Source organism: Festucalex cinctus, chromosome 4 (genome assembly GCF_051991245.1).
Source record: "Festucalex cinctus isolate MCC-2025b chromosome 4, RoL_Fcin_1.0, whole genome shotgun sequence".
Taxonomy (NCBI): domain Eukaryota; kingdom Metazoa; phylum Chordata; class Actinopteri; order Syngnathiformes; family Syngnathidae; genus Festucalex; species Festucalex cinctus.
The window spans coordinates 24,148,297-24,171,352 of record NC_135414.1 but is presented as its reverse complement, the minus strand read 5'-3'; the positions used below and the strand labels follow the sequence as shown (position 1 = coordinate 24,171,352).

Sequence of the window (23,056 nt, the reverse complement as noted above, 5' to 3'; positions counted from 1 at the left end):
CCGGTCCCCCTTCTTGAAAAGGGGGACCACCACCCCGGTCTGACCCATGTGACAGCATTGATCCAATTTTTCTCCCACAATTTTATTTTGAGCTGGTCCTGACAGCCACTTCTTCGACGCCAAACACAAAACGTGTGCATATATTTCGAGAAAAACTAAACATTTTTCTCTGTAAACTTCATGTGCCACAGACACTGTTGCTACATTTGTTGTCCCCTTTTCTTCTTTCACCTTGAATAGGTGCCTATGACGGAAGTGCAGCCAACAACAGCAAAATTTTTCATCAGCTATTATTAATTTAGTAAAGGGACAAACATTAAGAACGCTAATCACCATAGTGTTATAATTACTAATACACTTAACTCATTTACTCCCAATAACGTATAAATATGTTTTTTTAATGTTCTAAGTGTCCCAAAGACGTATTTATACGTTTTTTTGTTTTTTTTTTGTTTTATGCTAGAGCATACAAAAGGCTTTGATACGGCCTCTCAACTGCAAAGAACGGTTGCAGAAATGGTAGTTATTAAACAAACGGCCAGCAGGTGGCAGCAGAGAAAAGGAGATCAACCAGGGCCATGTAGAAAAAAAGCTCAATTACTTACAATTTTAAAAAGATTTGTGAAAACTGATGAAACTTAGCTCTCTTCTAATGCCAATTGCTGCAAAACGGAAACAGATAGAAACATACTTTTTTTGATGAAAGAAGAGACTTTAATCTTTCTTTTGGTAGGTTCCATGCTTTTATAGCAATTGAACACAATATTCTGTGGGCCTTGCAAAATCAGTCAAAATCCAGTAAAACAGCCGGGAGCGTACGGGACTGCTTCTGTGAAAATGGCTGGGAGTGAATGAGTTAATGTCCAATAATAACTCAACAATATGAGTGTGTGTTTTGTCAAATATCAGCTAATCTTAACGTACACAAGAAGTATACCTTGTATTCATGTTTGAATGCAGTCTGACAAGTGGTTTTACTTTCAAGCGTGGGTTGAAAATTTTACCTCCTAATTATATGTGCATGTTACTTGTGAAGACCGCATCCAAAACATGAACAAACTGTATTCCAAATAGATCTCTTGATTCTGTTGCTATGCAACGTATAGTCGATACAGGCGTCCCATTGTTTTAGGGCAGATTGCTAAAAATGCAAAAATCCAGCATAAACATCACAACTCTTGACCTGCTGAGCCGTTTTCTCATTTTGCGTTGTCATCCCGATACAATGCAAAACAACAATTCCTGCTATCTGCATAAAATATGAAAGTTAAATCATACTGAATTAGATCCAGTGTGATAGAATCAGTTTTGTGACCTTATCAAAACAAACGTAATAAATGATACTGTAAATACTTGTATTATTTACTTAAAAAAATATAAAAACAAACAAACAATGAAGCAAAAAAATAAAAAATAAAAAATAAATTGCCAACCTGAATGTTCGTTCACTCACCTGGAACACGACTCTGGACTTTTCTAGCAGATATGTCCTCATGTTGGCGCCGATGATCCTGTAGCGGTTGTCAAAGCCGATCTCGATGTACTTCCCAAAGCGACTGCTGTTGTCGTTCCGAGTTGTCTTAGCGTTTCCGATAGCCTGGCGGGGAACAACCATGCCGTCATTTTGTGATGCACAATTCAAACAAAATTCTGGGGAAAATACTGTTGTATCTTAGTCTAACATGGCATTTCCGATTTTAACCAAATGACGTGTATACATAATATAGATTTTATGATGGCACCAGCTTGATTTAATTCCATCTGATTGTACTTTGGCCGAACCTTGTTGAGATTGTACTGCAATGTGTGTTGTTGCTGAGGCCAACAATGCGGTCTTTCACTACATTTAAACTGCCTGCATCAGCCAAAGTCATTTAAATGCCTCACACAAGCATCCCTTGGCCCTGTTGCATACACACACATGCAGGTTCTGTAATATGGGAAAAGGCTGATGCAGTCATAGATGTCGCCGTCACATCACTGTGACGGAAGAAAGCTTTCTATTCATTCCGAAGCTCCTCTCTGATTGGTCAGAGCAGGGTGGAAGTGGCAAGGAGGGTGGGGAGCGATGCTCACAGTGGAGAGAGGAAAGGGAATAAGAGAGTCACCTCCATGATTGGGTTGGAAGCCAACACCTTCTCCTCCACATTGGCCTCGCTGGCCGAGCCACTGACCGTGGCAAAGTATCTCATGGCGTACTTGGCTGATACGGTCTTCCCTGCCCCAGACTCGCCGCTCACGATGATGGACTGGTTCCTCTCATCCCTGCAACAAGACATTATATTGAACCGTGGCTTCTCGTGGCACCATTTATTGGATAGAATTTAGCGATGATTCTGAAGCTTTTACCAGTAAACCGTGATGAGAATTCAGAAACGACGTTGGAGAATGGATACTGCAGATTAAATTCAAATCCTCTTGAAATCATATTAAATAATAATAAATTCTATAGTTACACCATGGTCAAGTGGTACACTCACTGCGGTTCAATTTCCATTCAGCGACAGTGTCAATGTGAGTGTGAAGTGGTGTCTGACTATCTGCCATATAATTGGTTGGTGACATCAGTGTAGTTCGCCTTTTGCCCCAAGTCAGCTGGGATAGACACCAGCGATTACATTATTACAGTATAATTGTATGTAAGATGACAGTAAGAAATGTGTTTGTCTAGTATCCGGATAGAAAATAAAGATTATTTCTTTACAAGAACAATGTAATTGTATTGTAAAACATTGTATGTCTTCAAATATTTTCATTTGATTAAAATGAAAACAATACCATAACAATCGCTAAATGCTAGTTTTCCTGACTATTAAATACATCGCTATCACCTCAGCTATGTTTAATTGAATTTTGTGAGGTCCAGCATTATGTTTACAACCCTTAATGTCAAAAAGATCCTGACTTTATATTTCTTGTATTCTAAGCGCGTCTGATTTTTTTTTTCACATCTGAGATCTATCTTAATAATATTGTGAGAATACCAATAACCGATAATTTAACCATGATATGAAATTTTCATTACTTTCAACCCTTGTGTTTAACGGAAACAACGGTGGGGCTGCTGATTGGCTGTCCGGTATTTGTACTGGTTGTGTGTCACATGGAGTAAAGTGTCAGCTGCAGTTCTCTTCTAAGCTCCTTTTTTTTTTGTGCTTTTGGTATCAGGGATGTCATTGTAGAAGAAACTGGGCAGGCTCTGAGACGCTTGACATTTTTCATCTCAAGCTACCCATTGAACCCTCCCCCTTCTCCCCGAGAGCACAGGATATTCCTTAGAATGCCCTCTTTCATGAACTCTCGCTCTGGCTGCCCTTTGGGTGCGGGAATGTTTCTTTACTTGACTGAAAATGCTGTCGGAAGGCTCTGCAACACACTTGTTGCACTGTAAACTGGAAATGTCACTTGAGCAATATGTTTTAGAAGTCAAGAGTTGCTCTTGTAAGTTCAGTATTAGTAGTCTAAATGTGTTTCTGACACACAACAAATTCTGAGTGAGGTAACACTCAAGTTTGGATGTGGGACCAACTGCATAAAGAGCAAAAGTGACACCACCGTGAGGCTATTTCCGGCTTACATATGACCTACAAACTTCGAAGAGCAACAAGGAAGCTACAATCAAGCAAGGAGGGGCTCATACAAACCTTGCCATCTGTTTGTACGCTTCCTCTGCTACAGCGAAGATGTGTGGGTCCATGTCTCCCATGTTCTGACCACTGTACGCATTGATGATGTCTGTCCCGTAAATGGGCAGCGTCTCATACGGGTTGATGGCCACCAAGACAATCCCTGCGACACATAGGGAACACCAAACATATGATTAGGGTTGCAAAGTGGTGGAAAATGTCCAGTACATTTTTAAAAAGTTTCAAGAAAACTTCCATATGACATTCAATATTATAACATGTAATACTTTTCTGTGATACTAACTAGAGCAATGGCGTTTCACAAAAAGAACACACAACGCATCATGCTCTCCTACCGCAGTAAGTGTAGATGAGCTTGGAGTCAATGAAGCGGACTTTGAGATTGTGCAGCACCGCCGGTTCGTGGAGGTAGCTGAGCGCCGTAAGGTCATTCTCGCCCACCAGGATGTCAGGGTTTCGCAGGTAGGGCAGGTTCTTGGTCTTAGGGTCAAGCTTGTGCTCAAAATTCTGAGTGTGGGAAATAAAGAGATTTGTCTGAAATACGCATATTAGAAAGGACTGTTTCTACTCAGCTATTGTATGTACGGTCGACCCCCGCTTACTTGTGGTTTGGCGGATTTGCATAGTCACAGATTTGTATTCACATTTTTCCCATTATTTTAATACTTTTGTAATTTTTTTTGTCTCAAATTTCCTTGGGAAACATAGTGAATGTTCATCAGCAGGATTTTGGTTAGCAACCACTGGGATCAGCACTTGATTAAACTTTCTGTTTCGACTCTGGGCCATTTGAGGAAATGCAGCCGCTCTCCGAGTCACATTCCCATGGTCGCCATGGTAATGAATGCCTATTGGTCCTGTAGAAGTGAGTGAGCGAGTAAGGAGACAGAGGCACGCGCAACAGAAAAACACTTAACTTCCATTAGAGTGGTACAAGTTAAAATTAAATTAAAATTATTTATCCTTTGTGTATTTTGACCAAAGACAGTCAGACACCATTTGAGACATCATGGAACTTCTTTAAAATGTGCTGGAAAAAACAGGCACAATGTCTCATTTAATATTTTGCTTTATTTATAGTTACAATCAAAAATATTATCATTGTTGTTGATTGTTGACGTCATTGTAAATTAATTTCATCATAAAATGTACAAACACAACTTTTAACTCTTTTACTGCCATAGGTTATAAAAAAACAAACAAAAACAAAAACAAAAACAACCCCGACGGGCCGACAGTGCCAGACGATTTTGAGCATTTTAACTCATCTTTCAAGGCAAACAGAATATTGTGCGCTTTTCCTACATTTGCAAAGTACCGAATGAAAGATCAAATTCCATTCCTTCATTAAAAAAAAAAAAAAAAAAAAAAAAAAAAAAAAAAAGAGTATGTTTGTACCTTATTCCGTTCTTTAGTATGCCCACTGATTTAACAAACAAACAAACAAACAAACAAACAAAAAACGTAGTTGACGTCATTTAACGTTTTTGGCGGCATACATCGTGATTTTGCTAGTCGTTATTAAACGTTTTTGGCGGTCAAAAAGTTAAATATAATGCACAGTTGAGGTTTGATAAATTTGAGAATTATTACAGTAGCGGACATACGAAAAGAAATTTAAATGTTCAAAAAAAATTTCAAATAGAACTGCACTCTGTGCATATTGTATCAAAGTAGCTTGTTTAACAAAACAATCACATACCGATAAGATTAGCTCAACTTCTAAAAGAGGCTAAGGCTTCTTTGATATACTGACATAGACTAAGCTCCATCCATCCATTTTCTTGACCGCTTATTCCACACAAGGGTCGCAGGGGGTGCTGGACCCTATCACAGCTGGCTTTGGGCAGTAGGCGGGATACACCCTGGACTGGTTGCCAGCCAATCGCAGGGCATAGACTAAGCTCATTTTCTGAAAATATTGCATAATGAAAAAATGACCCAATGTATTCCATCCATTATCAAACTGCTTGTCCTCTCTCCTTTGTTTCTTAATTCTTCCTTATTTTATACACTGAGCTATAAAAGTGTCCATCTCATGTACTCACCCATGCCTTCATTGAGAGAAACATTTTCAATAGTTTTCCTCAAATACTGCATCCATTGGAGTAGTTAAAATCCATTTAGAAGACTCGCTGCAAGGGACAGCTAGGGGCTAAATCACATGTCTGGATGGAATTGAGGGCAGCTGTCGTTGAAATAATCAATAAAACGTCACCGCCCACCGAATGTATTCCAAATGCATTTCTCACACACACAAGTGTATCTCATCAGAAATATGTCATGAGATGTACTCCTCGTGATTTTGGTAAAAGCACCCTTCTCAACTATGTTGTTGTTTACAATTAAGTTGACAGTGGCACTGTTGCAAATTGCTTTTTGACTGGCACGCTTCATCTTCAAACATTACATTTGGAAAAATTCAATTAAACATACACCGCCGTCAGATGCTCGTCCAACCGCGCCAGAGGAAATTTGCCCCGTTATGCTTAGCGTTGCGCTTCACCACAACAGCTTTTTCGAAGTTTAGTTCACATCAACAATTTGTCGCTCGGCCTTGCTAAATACAGTTTGCAGTGACAGTGAATTACAACAGCTAATTACAACACAGAGACGCCGCAACCCTTTGACACGTTTTACAGTGATCGCATGAGAACAAAGGAACCTCAAATGGTGATTTAGTTGTTTGGATTTTGTAATGTTATAATATCACATCACGTTTAATTATCATCACAATTATAAAAACCATCAAGAGTCAAAACGATACAAACTGCTATCTATCAAGTAAGACATTTTAACACATTGATTCAGAAGACCCCAGGTAGAGCAAATGGAGGCTGAAATCTGATTGGACAAAAATAAATCCGACATACTGGAAGAATGGAAGGAAAGGGAAACGGTATGAACGAGAGAAAAAGACTGCAGGGATAAATTAATACAATTACATAGAATGAATAAAATGTAGCTTGTAAACGTAGGTCAGTGATTGTGAGTCTGATAATTAGTAGTTAGATGAAAATATCCATCCATCGATTTTCTACACTGGCTAAGCACATTCATAACTATGGACAATTGATATAAAGATGGATAGATAGATGTTATCAACAAATTAGGACCAACGTGAGGGGTATTCAACTGTATTTGTATTGGAGGGAACGACACAGATAGCAGTTCGCCTCCGTCAGCAGCTGTGGTTTCCAAAGATAGTCAAGTGTAAGAGAGCGCAAGAGTGCTGGTGGAGGTTTCGAGGAATGAAATTTGCAGCTGTACATTTAAATTGCTCCCAGTTCATCTTGGTAAACCACTAAACCTCATTTGTTTTGTGAGCTAATAACAAAACCAATAACGCTAATGAGACTAATGTGTCTTATTAGAGGTGCAAAGATGAACAAAAGCGCTGAAGAGGGGTATGAGGAAGAAGCACTACTCACCGTTCCATCCTCCAGCATGAGCTTCAGGGAGGTGTCGCCATTTTTGTAGTCCTTGATCAGCTCGGCCGACTTCCACACGTCCTCATTGTCGGGGATCCACACCCGAGCGCACTGTGAAAGATACGGACAAGAAAAAAATTGATTCAAAGCCACCCCCATAGGCTTGCCTGGTACGACACCTTGGGAATGATGACTGCTTAATTTCATCTTCCTCTTAACCAGGATCATCAGGTCACAAAAAGAAAAGACACCAAAACAAGTGAGAGCACCCTCGCCACACCATCTGCAATGAGCATGGTACTTAATAGCATGTAACTAGATAGAGTGGGAAAGCTTGTCATCACATGCTTAGAGAGGAAAATTCCCCCAAATGTCTTCTACTAATAGCCTTTGTTTATTATATTTATCTTATTTGATTGATTTATTATCTTGTATTGGATTTGATTCTCTTTGTGTTGTTTGCCAAGGAGCACTGATGGAAAACAGACTGCTTCTTAGCTTATTCCGGTTAGCTGCTGCTAGACTACAGTGGTTAAATCCCATAATATGCAATGCATGTTGTCACTAATGATCAAAAGGTGAAGTTTGTTGAGTGTTTTTAACAGCTTAATGTAAAGCTGGTTAACTTGACAGAGCCCTATTTCCGTGCCCAACGAAAGCATAGAAAAAAAGAGCAGTCTCACTGTACGCATGGTAGGGATGTAACGATAAGGGCAATATCGCGATATGATATTAAAACTGCCACAATATCGTCGTCGTCATGTTCACAATATTTAAAAGGAACACATCTATTCAAAAGTCAGGTTGATTTCCATTTGTGCAGTTCTAGCACCCTCTAGTGGCTAGTTTATTAGTGCAATTTAATTTTCATTAGGGATGTTTTGGCCTTCTATGTTCAAAATTGATGCTAATTGTCAGATGAAGGGGAACCTAATTTGCTTCAATATTGTTATTTAAGATTGAAGGTGGTTTATATGCATTGCTGTTATGTACAAAAGTACAATATTGTGCTTTTTTGTATGAGCTCTTTTTTTTTTTTTTTTTTTTTTTTTTTACAATATTGTGATCTTTTTTAAATATCGCCAACCTGCCCACAATATCGTGATAATTATCGGATTGTGACCTTCATATCGTGATAATATCGTATCGTGATGTCTGGATATCGTTACATCCCACCGTACCCCACCGACTGCTCAAAGGCAGCTGAGATAGGCTCCAGCACCCCCCGTGACTCTTGTGAGGAATAAGCGGTCAAGAAAATGGATAGATGGATTATTAGTAGTAGGGATGATTGACACCACTTTTTTTTCCCCCAGACCTATACCAGTAAGAGTACTCAACTCTTGAGTAGTCATCGATATTGATAAAAAACAACAACAATATCACTAATACTTTTTGATAAATAAACCACCCACCTTTAAAAAACAAAAAAAACTCACACAAAAACATAACAGGTAATTTTAAATTAAGATATATATCCATATTGAACATTTTTACTTAAAATTGAATGTCAATTTTGATTTATTTTTTTTCTAAAGTACCCAATACCTTTAAATAACTGATCAATTCCTAATTATTAGCTGTAGTAGTACTTTATTCATTCATAGACTTTCAGTCTCAACGACAAACAACAAGGACAGTCAAAAAATTAAACAAGTAAAAAAAGAAAACAAAAACAAAACATCCCACCTACCTAAAGCAATTGAAAAAGAAAAATGGGTAAAATAAAAGTTTAGGCAGACATATTTAGGATACAGTCCTACAGTTACTCTTTCCAAATATAATCGATCACTATAGGAAATGTTGTTTTGACATAATGGAAGTAGCACTGTTGACCTCAAACAAAGTGCAAGCGCCAACAGTCAGAAGACATTTGTGGGAACACGCTGCCAAAGCAAACGGCAAACCAGATTGAGCACTTGTGGATTGTGTGCCGCCGCACAATTGTCGCTCTCTTTACCACACACAGACAGACAGAAACGCACACACTTGACTACAGAAAAAGGCCTCATGAAGTGGAGACTGGATGTAATCAGCTGATCACAGAGCGCGGAAAAACAGCAATGAATGCTGCCGGTCACATGGGGGTAAAATCTGAAATGCGCACGAAATCGCGTGCACGCACACTCACTCGTTCATAGAGGTCTTCCTTGTAATGATATAAGGCCAGTGAACCACCACCAGCGCCACATTGTGACCTTAACAACTGTGTTTATGTGTGTGGCATTTGATATTACATAAGCAAGGCGAAAAAGGAATGACTTTAAAGAGGTTTAGCAGAACAAATTCTAGCAAGTTGTATCCATTTAATCTGGCTTTTGAACGGTGTGGGATCATTTGATTAGTTGTACTTTTAATCTCACATTGCCTTGAAAACATGAAATCCAGTTGTGTCACTCAAAACACGATTGGTACTACGGACATTACAATTGCAGTTAGGTGAGAGTGGATTTTGCCTTGTGTAGACTTTCATATTTAATATGGCATTTAAAGTAGGGCTGCTCGATTATGAAGAAAATTGTAATCATGATTAATTTGGTAATAACTGAAATCACGATTAGGACGAAAATTTGCTTGTTTGGTACAAAACAAGAAAATGTTTAAACGTAAAAAAAATATTAAGACAAATTTCTTTGAAACACTGTAATTATGCAAGTTTTTTTTTTTTTTGGAACAAACAAGATTTCTTAAATTACTTATTTTAAAATCAAAACATTCCAAATATATATATACATTTAATGTGTGGTTAGCACTAGTGTTGTTCCGATACCGATACTGGTATCGGCAGAGACGCCGATACTGCAAAAAAAAAAGTGGTATCGGCATCTGTGACTACTCACAAGTAACATGCCGATTAACTCATTCACTGCCAGTCATTATAGAAAATTTTTACATTTCCAATACTCACGTGATATTACATTCAATAATTATATATAAACCGAATCTACCAAATAACAGAATAGACTCCCTACTTTTTGTCCCGTCCCGTTCTTTTATAATTGACAGCAGAAAAATGTAGGTTTGCCAAAATACAGCCATTTCTCCCATGGACTCTGAAACTGTGTTTATTTCCTATAAAATGGGGCAATGATGTCATCTACCGGTGGTTGGGCATCAGTAAAGTTGTTTCCAAGTTTGATATTTACAGTGGAGCATGCTCAGATTCGCCCCCATTTAGCACCGCTCTAAAAAATACAATTGACAAGTATACTTGTCAAAGGCAGTGAATGAGTTAATTCCAAAGCTAATATAGGATTTTGGATGCAGAATCTTGTGTCTTGCTCGTGCAGGACATTCACTGATATGTGACATGCTCACTGCATGCCGATCTAAGATATCCTATTGGCCCTTGAATGCTCTGAACCAATGGCAGGACAGCTTTTTCATGTTGAGGAGAAAAAACCTTTGGTATCGGTATCGGCCGATACTGCAAATCTGGGTATCGGAATCGGTATCGGGAGCCAAAAAACGGTATCGGAACAACACTAGTTAGCACATCATAGCAGAGAGGTTCTGGGTTCAAATTTTGGTTCAGGCCTTCCTGCACAAGTCCACATATTCTCTCCCAAGACTGCGTGAGCTTTCTTCAGGTACTCCTGTTCCCATCCCCATATACCCCCACCCCCCAAAAAAGGAATGCATTCAAACCATTCAAAAAAACGGCACTGGATTTTACGAAGTGCTATCAGAGCAAAGTGGGCTGCCACTCTCCAAAAACTACGGTGTGTGATGTGTATCCACAAGTCAGGATTTTAAGCCCCCAAAACCTTTGCGTGTGATAATCTGCACACGAGAGAGGATTTTCCCTCCGCTCACACTCATTTGCTCGCAGTAGAGTCGAGGAATGAACACACTGCGATGCCGGACATTTGATGGCGCGCACTCGGTCGTCGCTCGCTCATCTGTCGATGTCGCTGCGTCTTCGGTTCACTTACATAAAATACGATCCCACGCTGGAGGGAAAGAGAGGTCTTATTGTGGACGCGCACAACGAGACGGAGACTTTTAATTGGATGCGCTGCTTCGCTACCAGTCAAGGGAATCATGACATCATGGTCATGCCGACTTGCTGAGTGTCATCTGCGTGACTGGTTTTAGTAGTAGGATGCTACATACCTGTCACATGACAAATACTTGTAACAAAAATAGAATTTATGCAGAAGGATTCCTTCTGTGGTGTCATCTGGAAAATAAAAAAAAACATGTCCAAAAATCATGATCTTTGTTTGGTTATGTTAGCCTTAACCAGGACAGCTTTTTGCTTCACTATCACATGGTCATAACTAGGGATGTCACATTAACGGCAATATCGTGATATCGTGATATTAAAACTGCCACAATATCGTCGTCGTCATGTTCACAATATTTAAAAGGAACACATCTGTAAAAAAAAAAAGAAGTCAGGTTGATTTCCATTTGTGCAGTTCCAGCACCCTCTAGTGGCTAGTTTATTAGTGCAATTTAATTTTCATTAGGGATGTTTTGGCCTTCTATGTTTAAAATCTATGCTAATTGTCAGATAAAGGGGAACCTAATTTGTTTGTGAAGCGATCAATGTGTGCTTGCATTACTAAGTACGTGCCTCAATATTGAATATTGTTATTAGAGATTGTAGGTGGTTTGTATGCATTGCTGTAATGTACAAAAACACAATATTGTGCTTTTTTTTTTTTTTTTTTTTACAATATTGGCCTCACCAAGAAGCTCAGTTCTGTTTAGTTGGCTAGGCACTTGACCGTTAAAGTACAAAAGTAACCATGACAACTACTCTGCAACAATAAGATAGGAAAGGGGAGGAACAGAAAAGACACATTTTGGTCAAGCAAACATCAAGAAGTCAAAAAAAAGAAAGCCAAGAGTTTACTGTTCCAAACGTGACCATGGCGCACTGAACGGTAAAGCTTGGTGAATATTTGGCTTTAAACTTTAATAGTGAGCTTGTAGAGGTGACATTTAAAATGATCCGATCATTATTATAATCCATAGGTTGCCAGTGTCATCACTGAGGGCAAACAAAGCATCCTCAGTGCCTCTTTGGTCCCTGCTACACCGTTTTGTTGCTTCATTTTCTCGTTTCCCTGCAGGGAGCACCTCAGCAGCCAGCCTAGCAACCGAGAGGGGTTGGGGGCTGGGGAGGAAGGATAAATGGATGGGTGGGGGGGAGGGCTAAAAATAGCTCCGCCAAGTTTTGAGCAACATCGCACCTCGTGGAAGCATCGTTGCTGCACTATGAGCACATGACTTGATCCTAGTTATATCGTCCTCACAAATGTTCACAGTTTCCGATGAGGCGTCAAACCCAATCAAGAGGAAATTATTCATCACTGAAATATGCTGCATATCAACACACGGTGACACAATCCAGTCGGAATTAGACGAGGTGAAGGTCGGAACACGCTGACAGATATTTTACATGTCTGAAGGACAAAAGAGAGGAGCAAGATCACTGTGGCCTTAAAGGATGGCTGGTGTGTTTCGGGTGGCATGCATTAGTGACATCACAAATCACTGGCGTATGTTCATTGTTGATTCAATTCTATGGAGTATCAACAACCAAGACCATTTACCTTGCATCGATGCGATGCCCTCCAAGGCAAAAGGGAGGATAGCATGTCGCTAATCCTGGTTTAACTGCGACGAAGGATCAGGAGCTGATTAGGCTATCAAAGCCTTTACACTGACTAATCTTATTTCACCCAACCACACCACCTTTTAATTACCATAACTTTCTCTTCTGCGTGTAAACAATATGTCAGCAGGAAGCTTTGACTTTTGCCCCAAAACACAGACGAAAACCTGATTCTGGGCATTTTGGGGGCTGAGAAAGGAACAATGTATCGTTAACCTTCACTTTACCTGGTATACCTGAGCTTTGCAAAGATATTAATTTGTCCATCCAAGTCAGTACTTTTTCAAGTGTTTGTTTTGGGTGAGATATACAAACCATAATAATTCACATTCACACCTTTGGAGTCTTCAACTAACTTAACATGCACGTTTCTGTACTCAGAGAAAATGCAAACTCAAGAGCGATCTGAATTCTGGACTTCAGAACTGTCAGGAAGATGTACTTTAACAAAAAATCTTGCCAGCCTGATGTATTTGCACACGTTTTCAAACATGGTTAACGAGTATAGATGCGTCTGAAAGAAGACACTTATTCCAGTTAACGCGGTGTCAAAAGCTGATCAAATTACCTTGAAGATCGCAAGTTCGGACGTGCTGCAAGACACCTGCTGAGTCGTGTCCGTTTCCGATGCTGCCCTGAACTTCTCTCCGGGATGCTCCCGCGAAACTCCCTGAAGTTGGATCATGCCGATGTGAATTTTGTTGCAATGCAAAGTCAATAAATGTCCTCATTCCAGACGGCGGTTTGGAAGTCACATGCATCAGAAGAGCGGTGACTGTGCATAAAGGAAGGGTTGAAGCTTTTGGGGCGTGGCTTTGAACCTAAGTGTCGACAAATCCGTGCAAAGTCAATTGGCAGATTAAAGGACTTCACTGAGCCTTTCACTCTTCATCAGGCTGACCTGCCGTGACTCCTCTGCACCCGTGCACAGTTGATTACTTATCACCTTATCAGGCAAGATTTCGATCACCATTTATTTGTGAATATATTTATATGCACTCATTTAATATCGGTACAGATCCAGGATACATATTGAGGAATTTGTTGATTTGTTTTTTCTTTTTTATGGTCCATTACTCCACTTGCATCAGGGCCAAGTTCTTGCGAAAGGTGCTGCAGTCAAAAGAGCTTACTTTGTTTTTGGCTTTCAGTCAAGTCACTTCAGAATTACCACCCCCTGCAGGACTGGAGTAGTACGGTATCGCACCGGCAGAACCTTAAATGTTGTGACAGTGGAATGATGCTTAAAACATGCTAGCTCGTGTGCAGCTTGGAAAAAATAAATCACATCGCTGTCCAATTAAAAGTATCCCCATTTTGAACTTAGCTTCTTTTAACTGATACTTATGACTCATCAACATGAAACTATTCCCACGTTTTGACTAACATACAGAACGGAATGTGAAATAATGCATTCAGTGCACATACTTGAAGTAAAAGCCAAGTCAACGGAGTGACTGACTGCTGGGGCGTCGTCACATGATGCCACTCATGTGAGAAGCTGCTGTTTTTCTGCTCGGCATGACGCCATGGGGCCGGAACTCTCCGCATTAGCGGCCAGAGCGTGGTATCAGCAAAGTCCGCTACCACCCAAAGGTGCAGCTGAACTTGATAACAAGACACTCTGATCTTGGGTTTAGACGATGTGCATGGTCTAATCGCATGAAGTGGATCAGTGACAACTGTGCCAACTTCTTGCACTGGCATGTCTCTCCCATATTGACCAAATCTATGAACATTGTATCAACAAGGAAACCCCCATCCAGCATGTTGAAGCTATAGTGAACCATTAACTACAGATATTGTGACCACCAGAACACAAGTTTCATTGGGTGACCATTAGCAACTCCAAAAGCTAAGCTAAGTATCCGAGCAACTGAATGCAAATTTTACTCAAAACGCATACATTTACACGTGGATAATAAGGCTACTAAAGATTATGTAAAATATACAAAACACAAACTAAGGGTGTGTCCCCATGAGGGCTCCACATTCTCCACCACGGAGACCTCACAGTCAAGAAGCACAATACTGATTAAAACAAAACAAAACAAGCAAACAAACAAAAAACCTACATGATCATCATACTGACTCCTCAATCTCATTTGTTAAAATATTAGGAAAAAACTTACATCGACGAACATAAACTCCAGTTCCCGGTTCATGATGTCGGGCAAGCTTCTAGCTCATGCTTCTTTGGATGCCTCCAACCAATAAAGTCCAACTCAAGAACACATTACGGGACGGAAGCTCCCCATAGTATTGGCAAACACGAGCAGACTACGCAGACGCTCCGGAAGACTTTCTGGTCCTGTGACGCGCTAAGTGGTGCTCCCGGCTGTCCGTAACACTTCCCATCCTCCTTCCTGGATCACATGAGTCTCCGGCGAGGGAGAAAACAAGGCTTACCCACAAACCCACCATCGCCGTAGACTGACTCTGCTTCCTGAGCATTGGATTGACAATGGCTGATTTCGGTGACATCATTCTTTTTTTGAGATAACAACACACATTGGCTGAAAAGGGTACAGGATGCTACTTGTTTAAAGCGCAAATTACTAACATGCAGTTGACTTCAGATATACATCCTTGCTGTGTTGGGAAGGCGATGTCAACACATCGGATAGATGATGGCGCAAATGCTCAACCGAGTTTTCTCGGCTCAGATCCTTTGCCCTTTTTTCTGCTGATACTCCGGCTTCCTTCTACATTCCAAAAACATGCACATTAGGTTCATTGAGTACGCAAAATTGTTCACAGATTTAGATATGGGATAGACCGATTATTGGCTGGGTTGATTATCGGTGCCGATATTTGGCATTTTAATAAATCTCGGCATCGGCCTTTTTATGATTCTGAAGGCCGATAAAGCTGGTACCTCACCGGATGGCGAATGCTTGCAAACATACCAAATGGGTCTTCATTAGGATTTGTGAAGATGTTCACAGACAATTTTTACTTGTTGCAACGATATTTTGAACATATTTCAGACAATTTTTCACGGTCTGCGAAGATCTTCTGAAACCTTTTACAAACCCTGACGAAAACCCCAAAATAGCTAAATTAGCTATTATGGATTTATTTAAAATTACCCTTTATAAAAATGATGCTAACACTGGGAACTCTCTCCAGTACACTTCTTATTTTGAAAAATTAAAATGATATAAGTATGTATTGTGTTGTGTTGGAATTAAGAAATTATGTTGAAATTTTAGAAAACTATATAGAGTAGAAAACTTTAGGGAACTATTTACGTGCTTAGTTTTTAATTTAGCTTAACACAGGCTGATGATGCTGGAAGCTCGCTGCAGTTTTTGTTATAATTTTTACACAAAGGTGTCAATTCTCTATATGTTTCAAATTAAAAGAAACTTTTTTTTTTACGCTGTTTTCCCTTTTACTGCAAATGAATATCGGCTTGAAATATCTGTTATTGGTCTGCTAGACTAATATTAATAATCAGAATCGCCTTGAAAAATCCATATCAGTCTATCACTATCATGCAAGTGTGAATGCTCGTTCTTTGATTGACTCAGTGCAGAGTGTAACCTTCCTCTTACCCAGTGTCAGCTGTAATAGACTCCAGTAAATAAGGACAATAATTAGAACACGCCCACCTATACAAAATAAATGGGCTGTCTGACAAGCAATGCATCAGCAATCAAAAAAATGGATTGAAAAACCATCTTGCAGCATTATCTTCCATTTGAGAATAAAGCTGTTCTTTATAATCCAAATACTGCTGCAGCTTCGACCTTCTGCACTACACCGACAGCAACACCCTCAAGGTGTCAGCCGGCACGAGGTTGTACAGAAAAGCGAAATTGAATCCACTCCGGGACAATAGAACATAAAATTAATCTATATGCCGATGATATATTACTCTATTTAGAAGAACCTGCTATTTCGCTAGGGGAAGCATTTAAATTAATAACTAAATTCTCTCACTTATCAGATTACTCTATTAACTGGACAAAATCAACATTATTACCTATTACAGAAAATTCATGGAATCCTACAAGTCAGGATCCACACTACTCCTTTCCTACAGGTAATTTAAAATACTTAGGTGTTAAAATTTCACCTAAGTTAACTGAATTAACTTCTTTAAATTTTTCACCATTATTGGATAGTATCCGTAGTGACCTGGAACGCTGGAATAATCTTCCGATCTCTTTAATAGGACGGATAGCTACTATAAAAATGAAAGTTTTACCAAAGATTAATTATTTATTTTCAATGATTCCATTTAAACCTACGTCTAACTGGTTCCAATCGCTGGACTCTGCTATCATAAAATTCTATTGGAATAAAAAAAAAGCCAAAATTAGTCTATCTACTCTTCAGGAAAGTAAATCTAAAGGAGGTTTAGAGGCACCAAACTTTATGTACTATTATCTAGCTAATCAACTACAATATCTTGTGCTATGGACACAACCCAACAGAGATACTAACTGTTGGTTGGAATTGGAGCAGAAGGATTGTAATAATCTTAGACTGTCAGATTTACTCTTTATTACAAAATCAATAAGACGACATAATTGTTTTAAAAACCCAATGATAGCCGCCACCCTGACTGCCTGGTGGAAGGCATTAGAAATTACAAACTCCCAATTGGCGCCCTGTGGGCTCTCTCCCATTTGGCATAACCCCGACTTTCAACTTAATAATCAGTCGTTCCATTTAAGCCTATGGGAGCAGAAAGGAATTACACACCTTCATCATCTTTTCTCAGATAATAAGTTTATATCATATACAAACTTGGTCCAGAAATATGAAATAAAAAAGGGAAATTTCTTACATTATCTGCAAGTTAAAAATATGGTTAAGAAACAAATCCCAACACTTCAAGATACGCTCCAACTGCCTGTCTTAGCTAAAGATATTATAAAGCTTTCTCCAACAACAATAAAGAAAATATCAAAAATATATAAGTTATTTTTATACACAAATAAAACGTATTTACCGACTTTAAAATGGGAAAAAGACTTGTCTATAGTTCCGGAACCAGACTTTTGGACCCAAATCTGTGAAAATGTATTTAAAATGACCAAACAGACAAATTTGCAACTTATCCAATATAAGATACTTCATAGAACATATATTACACAATATATGATGAAAAAAATGGGACTCTCTGACTCCGACATTTGTCTCCAGTGCTCACAAAACACTGCCGATACTTATCTTCATGCTTTATGGTCATGTACTCCAGTGCTGCATTTCTGGACTAAAATCTTGGAAAAGCTCGCTGATATATTAAACTGTAGGCTTCCTTTATCTCCAAGACTGTGTTTACTAGGTGACTTAACAATAACTGAGCGACCATGTAAACAATCTCAATCTATATTTATAGCCCTTACTATTGCTAAAAAAATAATCCTTGTCAATTGGAAAAATAAACAATCTCTAAATATCGACCACTGGTTAAACTTACTAATAAATTATATCTCAATGGAAAAAATCTCTGCCTTAAATAAAAATCAAGTATCAAGATTTAAACAAATATGGTCTATGTACATAGAATATTTTAATCTCAATTTGGCAACTTAATCCTGCCAAGATTCTGCCTGTTAACGAGAGCCACCACATCGTTACAACTTCTGTTTTCGCTGCTCCTGTATTTGGTATTTTGTATCTGATTGTTTTTATTTTTATATAGTCAGGAACCTAGTTGCTGCTAGTGGGCTCGAGCATACCACACTATACGACACTATACTCAATAACTCCTTAAGATCTATTTCTAGTGGGCACTAAGCATCAACACTTGGTGTTACTGCATGCTAATTAGTCAATTTTCTTGACGCCGTCCCCTGTGGTCGGGCGGGGGTGGTTCTGCCCCCCCCCCCCCCCCCCCCCCCGTTGTCTGCTCGGTGGCGGTTGCGTCTTGGCCGCTCCCTGGGCCCCCTGTGGGGTGCGGTGTTGGGGTGCTTCCCCTGGTGCCCGGGGCGGTGCCGTCCCGGCGCGGTCCGCTGCTCCGTGCCCGGCGGCGCGGTTCGGGGTGGGTGGGCCTCCGGTGTGCCCCGTGGTTCCCTCTCCCCTCCCCCTTCCTCCCCCCCGTCGCCTCTCCCTCCTCGCCTCCTCCCGCCCATCCTCCTCTGCCTCCCGGTCCCTTTTCCCTTGTCGCCCTCCCTCCTCCTCTCCCCCCCCGCCTCCTGCCCTGCAGCCGCCCTTTCGCCTTCTTGTCGTCTTCTCCCCGCTTCCCCCGCCCCCCCCCCCCCCTTCCCTGTCTGCCCTGCGGCCCCTCCCCCTCCCTCTCCCTGGGCCTGGGGCTCCCTCCCCGGCCCGGGCGTCGGGCTCCGGGGGCCGGGCGAGGGTTTGGGGCCTGCCCCGCTCCGGTATAACTCCTGGTGCCCCGGGCGGGCCCCGGTGGCTGGTGGGCTGTCCGGTAGCCCTGCTGCGCTGGCTGTCCGCCCATTGTGGTGCCGGGTGGATGAGGTGGGGGGCGGCGGGGGGTGGGGGTGCTGGGGGGCGGGCGTGCCACCTACACCCGCCGGGTTGGGTGAGGCCCCGCTGGTCGCTCCTCTTACTCACTTCACTAGCTTGCACTATACACTTTGTAAATATACACATAGGGCACACAACACATTTCTTGGTGGGGTGGGGAAGGGTGGAAACACCGTCTTCACCCTTCAACTCCCCTCCAATTTTAATGCACCTCACGTCCAAGGGGAGGGGTGAGTTGGGGCGGGGAGCCATCAGAGGGGATGGACTGCAGTGCCTGGCAGCGCTGTGGTCCCCCCCATTTGTGTCCCTGCCCCACCACTTTGTCCCTCCATTCCCTTTTTTAATGCACCACACATATACATATTCATTTTTTGGGGGGGGATACGGGTGTGTCGGAGTAGGGGAAATTTTTTCCCTCTGCTCCGACTCACCTGCTCCCAATTTTAATGCACCACACGCACACACTTGTATATACACTGGGTGGGGCCACATTCACGGTGTAAGGGTAGAGCTCGCCAGTCGGCGAGCTGGCGGACTCAGTAACAGGGTTAGGTGTCACTTGTACTCTGGCGTGACGACCGGGGCCTCTCCCCACCGGGCTCGGTGTTCTGGTGTCCCGCCTTCTCCCCTGGTGCTTCCTCCTCTGCTTCCCCCCTCCCGCCGCGGTGCAAATCTCGCGCGGCTGGAGGTGGGGTGGGCACATCTTCCCTCTCTGCGCTGCTGCCCGGTGCCGGTTTCCGGGGGGGGGTGGGGGGTTCTCGCGGGGGGCCGGGTTCGCGGGGGGGGGGGGTGGCGGCCGTCGGGGGGGGGGCGGCTTGTTTGGGGGGGGGGGTGGAGGTATGGGTGGGTGGGGGGTTGGGTGCTGGGGGTCGGGGTGTGTTCGGGGGTTTGGGGGTCGGGGGTGGTGGGGCCTGGGTCGTGGTGGATGGCGGGTTTGGGTGGGGTGCGGGGGGGTCGTGGGGGGATGGGGGCTGGGGACCGGTGGGGCGCTGTGGGGGCCCGCTGGGCCTCGTTCTGCGGCCTTGGGCTCGGGGGTGTGGGCCGGGGCTGGGGCGGGGGTGTTCCGGGTATCTGGGTCGGCTCGCTGACCGGTGTCCGCTCGGGTGGCTTGGGGGTGGCCTTGGTGCTGCCGCGGCCTGGGGATTCCGGGGGGGGTGGGGGGGGGGGGGGGGGGGTGCTCGCTTTGCTGGACCGCGGTTGACGGCTTCTCTCTTTGGTGGTGGTCCTTATGCATGCCAGATCCGTCGCACCAGCATCTACTGAAACTCAACAGAAGTACCCTCTCCCTCCCACAGCCCCTTGAATCAGTTGGTGCTGGTGTCTGTGGTTCTCACTTTTCTTTATCTATCCTTCCCTCCTTCCTCTCTTTAGTTTTTCCTCTGGTCACTTGAGATCTTAATTTATTAGAAGTATGAGGTTTCTGGGGTTGGCATAAGACTCCGGTTTTGTAACCACGCAGGAGGGGTCTTGTTGGTGCTGGACTTCACTTTGATGGATTGGATGTACTGGCTTCTATTGATCTCACTCTGCCTTATCGATCCTTCCCTCCTTCCTCTCTTTAGTTTTTCCTCTGGGCTCTTGAGATCTCGCTAAATTTGCTGGAATTTAGAGGCTTCCGGGGTTGGCGTAAGACTTTGATTTTGTAATCATGGGGAAGGCAGGAAGTGTTTGGTCGGTGCTGGATGTCACTTTGATTTACCTTTCTTTTCTCTTTATTTCTTTTTTTTCTGACCTTTTCTCTGGTCTCCTGACCATTTAAATCTCACGACTCTGGCAAGATTCTGAAGTACCTGGTTAAGGCGAAGGGTAATGGGATATTTATAAGGTTTTAGGTGAATGAATGAGTATAAATTTATACGTATTTGCACGCACGCACGCAAACGCACGCAAACGCACACACGCAAACGCACGCACGCACGCAAACGCACGCACGCAAACGCACGCACACATACACACACACAAAAAAAAAAAAAAAAAAAAAAAAAAAAAAAAAAAAAAAAAAAAAAAAGGAAAAGAGCAATGATGACAAGACGTTGAATCGGTAAGACTACCGAATGAACAATTCTGAGCTCTTCAAAAAAAAAAAAAAAAAAAAAAAAAAAAAAAAAAAAAAAAAAAAAAAAAAAAAAAAAAAAAAAAAAAAGCGAAATTGACTGAGTGACTGCGATTTTATTTAAAAATGAAATCGGTGTTCATTACCGTGGAAAACATGACTCATCGTGACTCATCCCTCAAACTTCTTCAAAGGTCCCTTTGATTTCCTGTGGCACTGGAACAACTATAGATTTGCTTCTTGTCAAGCAGTTTGTCCTTTCTCCAAAACATCCTAACAGATATTCTTTCTACAACAGTCAACTACAGGTGGGAATCTACCATCACCTAACAATTCCAATATTTGCATTTGACTCATATCTTTATCCAAATATTTTCCACTATTACCACTAATATATATTTTTTGAAATTTGCTCATATTTGTAGATTTTAATGACATCAAAAAAAGGTGGTGTGCTGAGTTTCCAGCTGTGAGTCATCTGAATGCAGCGCTGCATTTCTTCATTCACTGAGATTATCCTCCCTCTGCTTCTCTTCACATTTCACAACCTTCTAACGCTTTCACTTCTTGTTTTAATGTTATTTTGACAGTGTCCTAGAAAGACGCACATTATTTGCACAAATTGTTGATCGTGCACAATTGTTGATTATTGTTGGGAAAAAAAAGGAACTCATTTAATTTTTATGCAGCTCTCGAAAGGATGAGATGTTGTACCGATAAAGTCTGAAAACATTTTAGATGATCAGTATTACTATTTCAAATTTTAATTATCATTGATTACTTAAGAGGTGAACCATAGTAGAGAAAGAATAGGACATGATTCAATCAACCACGACATCAGACACATCACGTTGCTATGAAATGAGGGCAGAGCAGGCCTGATATTTTTTTCACCATTTTAGTTTTGTTATGTTTGGTGGGGGGTGTGCAAACATATAAGTATTTTTCTTTTTCTAATGAAAAAATTACTTGCACTGTCTTAAATTTCAGAGGCAATTTTGAGCCCCAAGTATCAATCTATTAAAAATTCCAACAACAAAAAATGTTGATTTTCCTTATGTATATTCTCAGTTATCCTGGTCATGGTAATTTGTAAATGTTGAGTCAAGGGAACTGGACTCTTTTTGTTTGTTTGGGGTTTTCTCATTTTCAGATTTTTTCGTTTATTGTCTTAGGCAATTAAGCCACAAGGCTAACGTTTTGTCCATAATTCTGTAATGTGTATTCTTCATATATATTTTTGGGGATTTTCTTTCCACATGTTTTCAATACTTGTTGTTTTCCCCCCAGATTTTTTTTTAGTAACACAATTATTGCTCTTCTTGTTGAGATTCTAGGTTTTGACTGCTGTTTTACATCATGATATTAATTAATCATTGGATCGGATCAGTGATTGGATCACAAGATTAGATGGTTGATGTTTTTTCCTATGCCTTTTTATTTTATTTTTTTATCTTGTATCATTACTATTTCTGAAACAATGCAAATGTCCCCATCGTGGTACTAATAAAGGTTATTTTGAAATTGTATTACAGCATTTTCATACATCACTAAGTTCTTGGATGGGCAGGTGTGCCTAATGAAGCGTCGGCTGGCTTCTGGTGTTCTTCTCGGTGTCACATCAAACACACTTGCACATAAATTGGAGCAGACCGGTGCAGTGTGTGCATGCTAACCACACATCCAACACACTCAATAAGCCTCTCTATAAGTCAGACTCACACGCACACACACACCCCCACAATGAGCAGAGTGTATTCCGCCCCGTGTTGGTAAAAGTCAACGACAGAGCGGTGTTTGACATCAGAGACACACGGGGATTGAAAAGCCCCACAAACACTGAACGCTG

The 23,056-nt window shown here is 41.4% G+C and overlaps 1 protein-coding gene across 4 annotated transcripts in view; it reads right to left on the bottom strand.

Annotated features, from left to right (window-relative positions):
* Window positions 1–23,056, bottom strand: part of myo5aa (myosin VAa) — a 58,544-nt gene that overhangs the window by 31,816 nt on the left and 3,672 nt on the right. For all 4 annotated transcript variants that reach the window (XM_077519803.1, XM_077519804.1, XM_077519805.1 and 1 more), the window contains exons 2-6: window positions 7,079–7,189; window positions 3,983–4,154; window positions 3,645–3,789; window positions 2,109–2,265; window positions 1,454–1,597 (exon numbers count right to left, since the gene is read on the bottom strand). In XM_077519803.1, coding sequence (XP_077375929.1) covers window positions 1,454–1,597; window positions 2,109–2,265; window positions 3,645–3,789; window positions 3,983–4,154; window positions 7,079–7,189 — 729 coding nt within the window. The remainder of the gene's footprint in view (window positions 1–1,453; window positions 1,598–2,108; window positions 2,266–3,644; window positions 3,790–3,982; window positions 4,155–7,078; window positions 7,190–23,056) is intronic.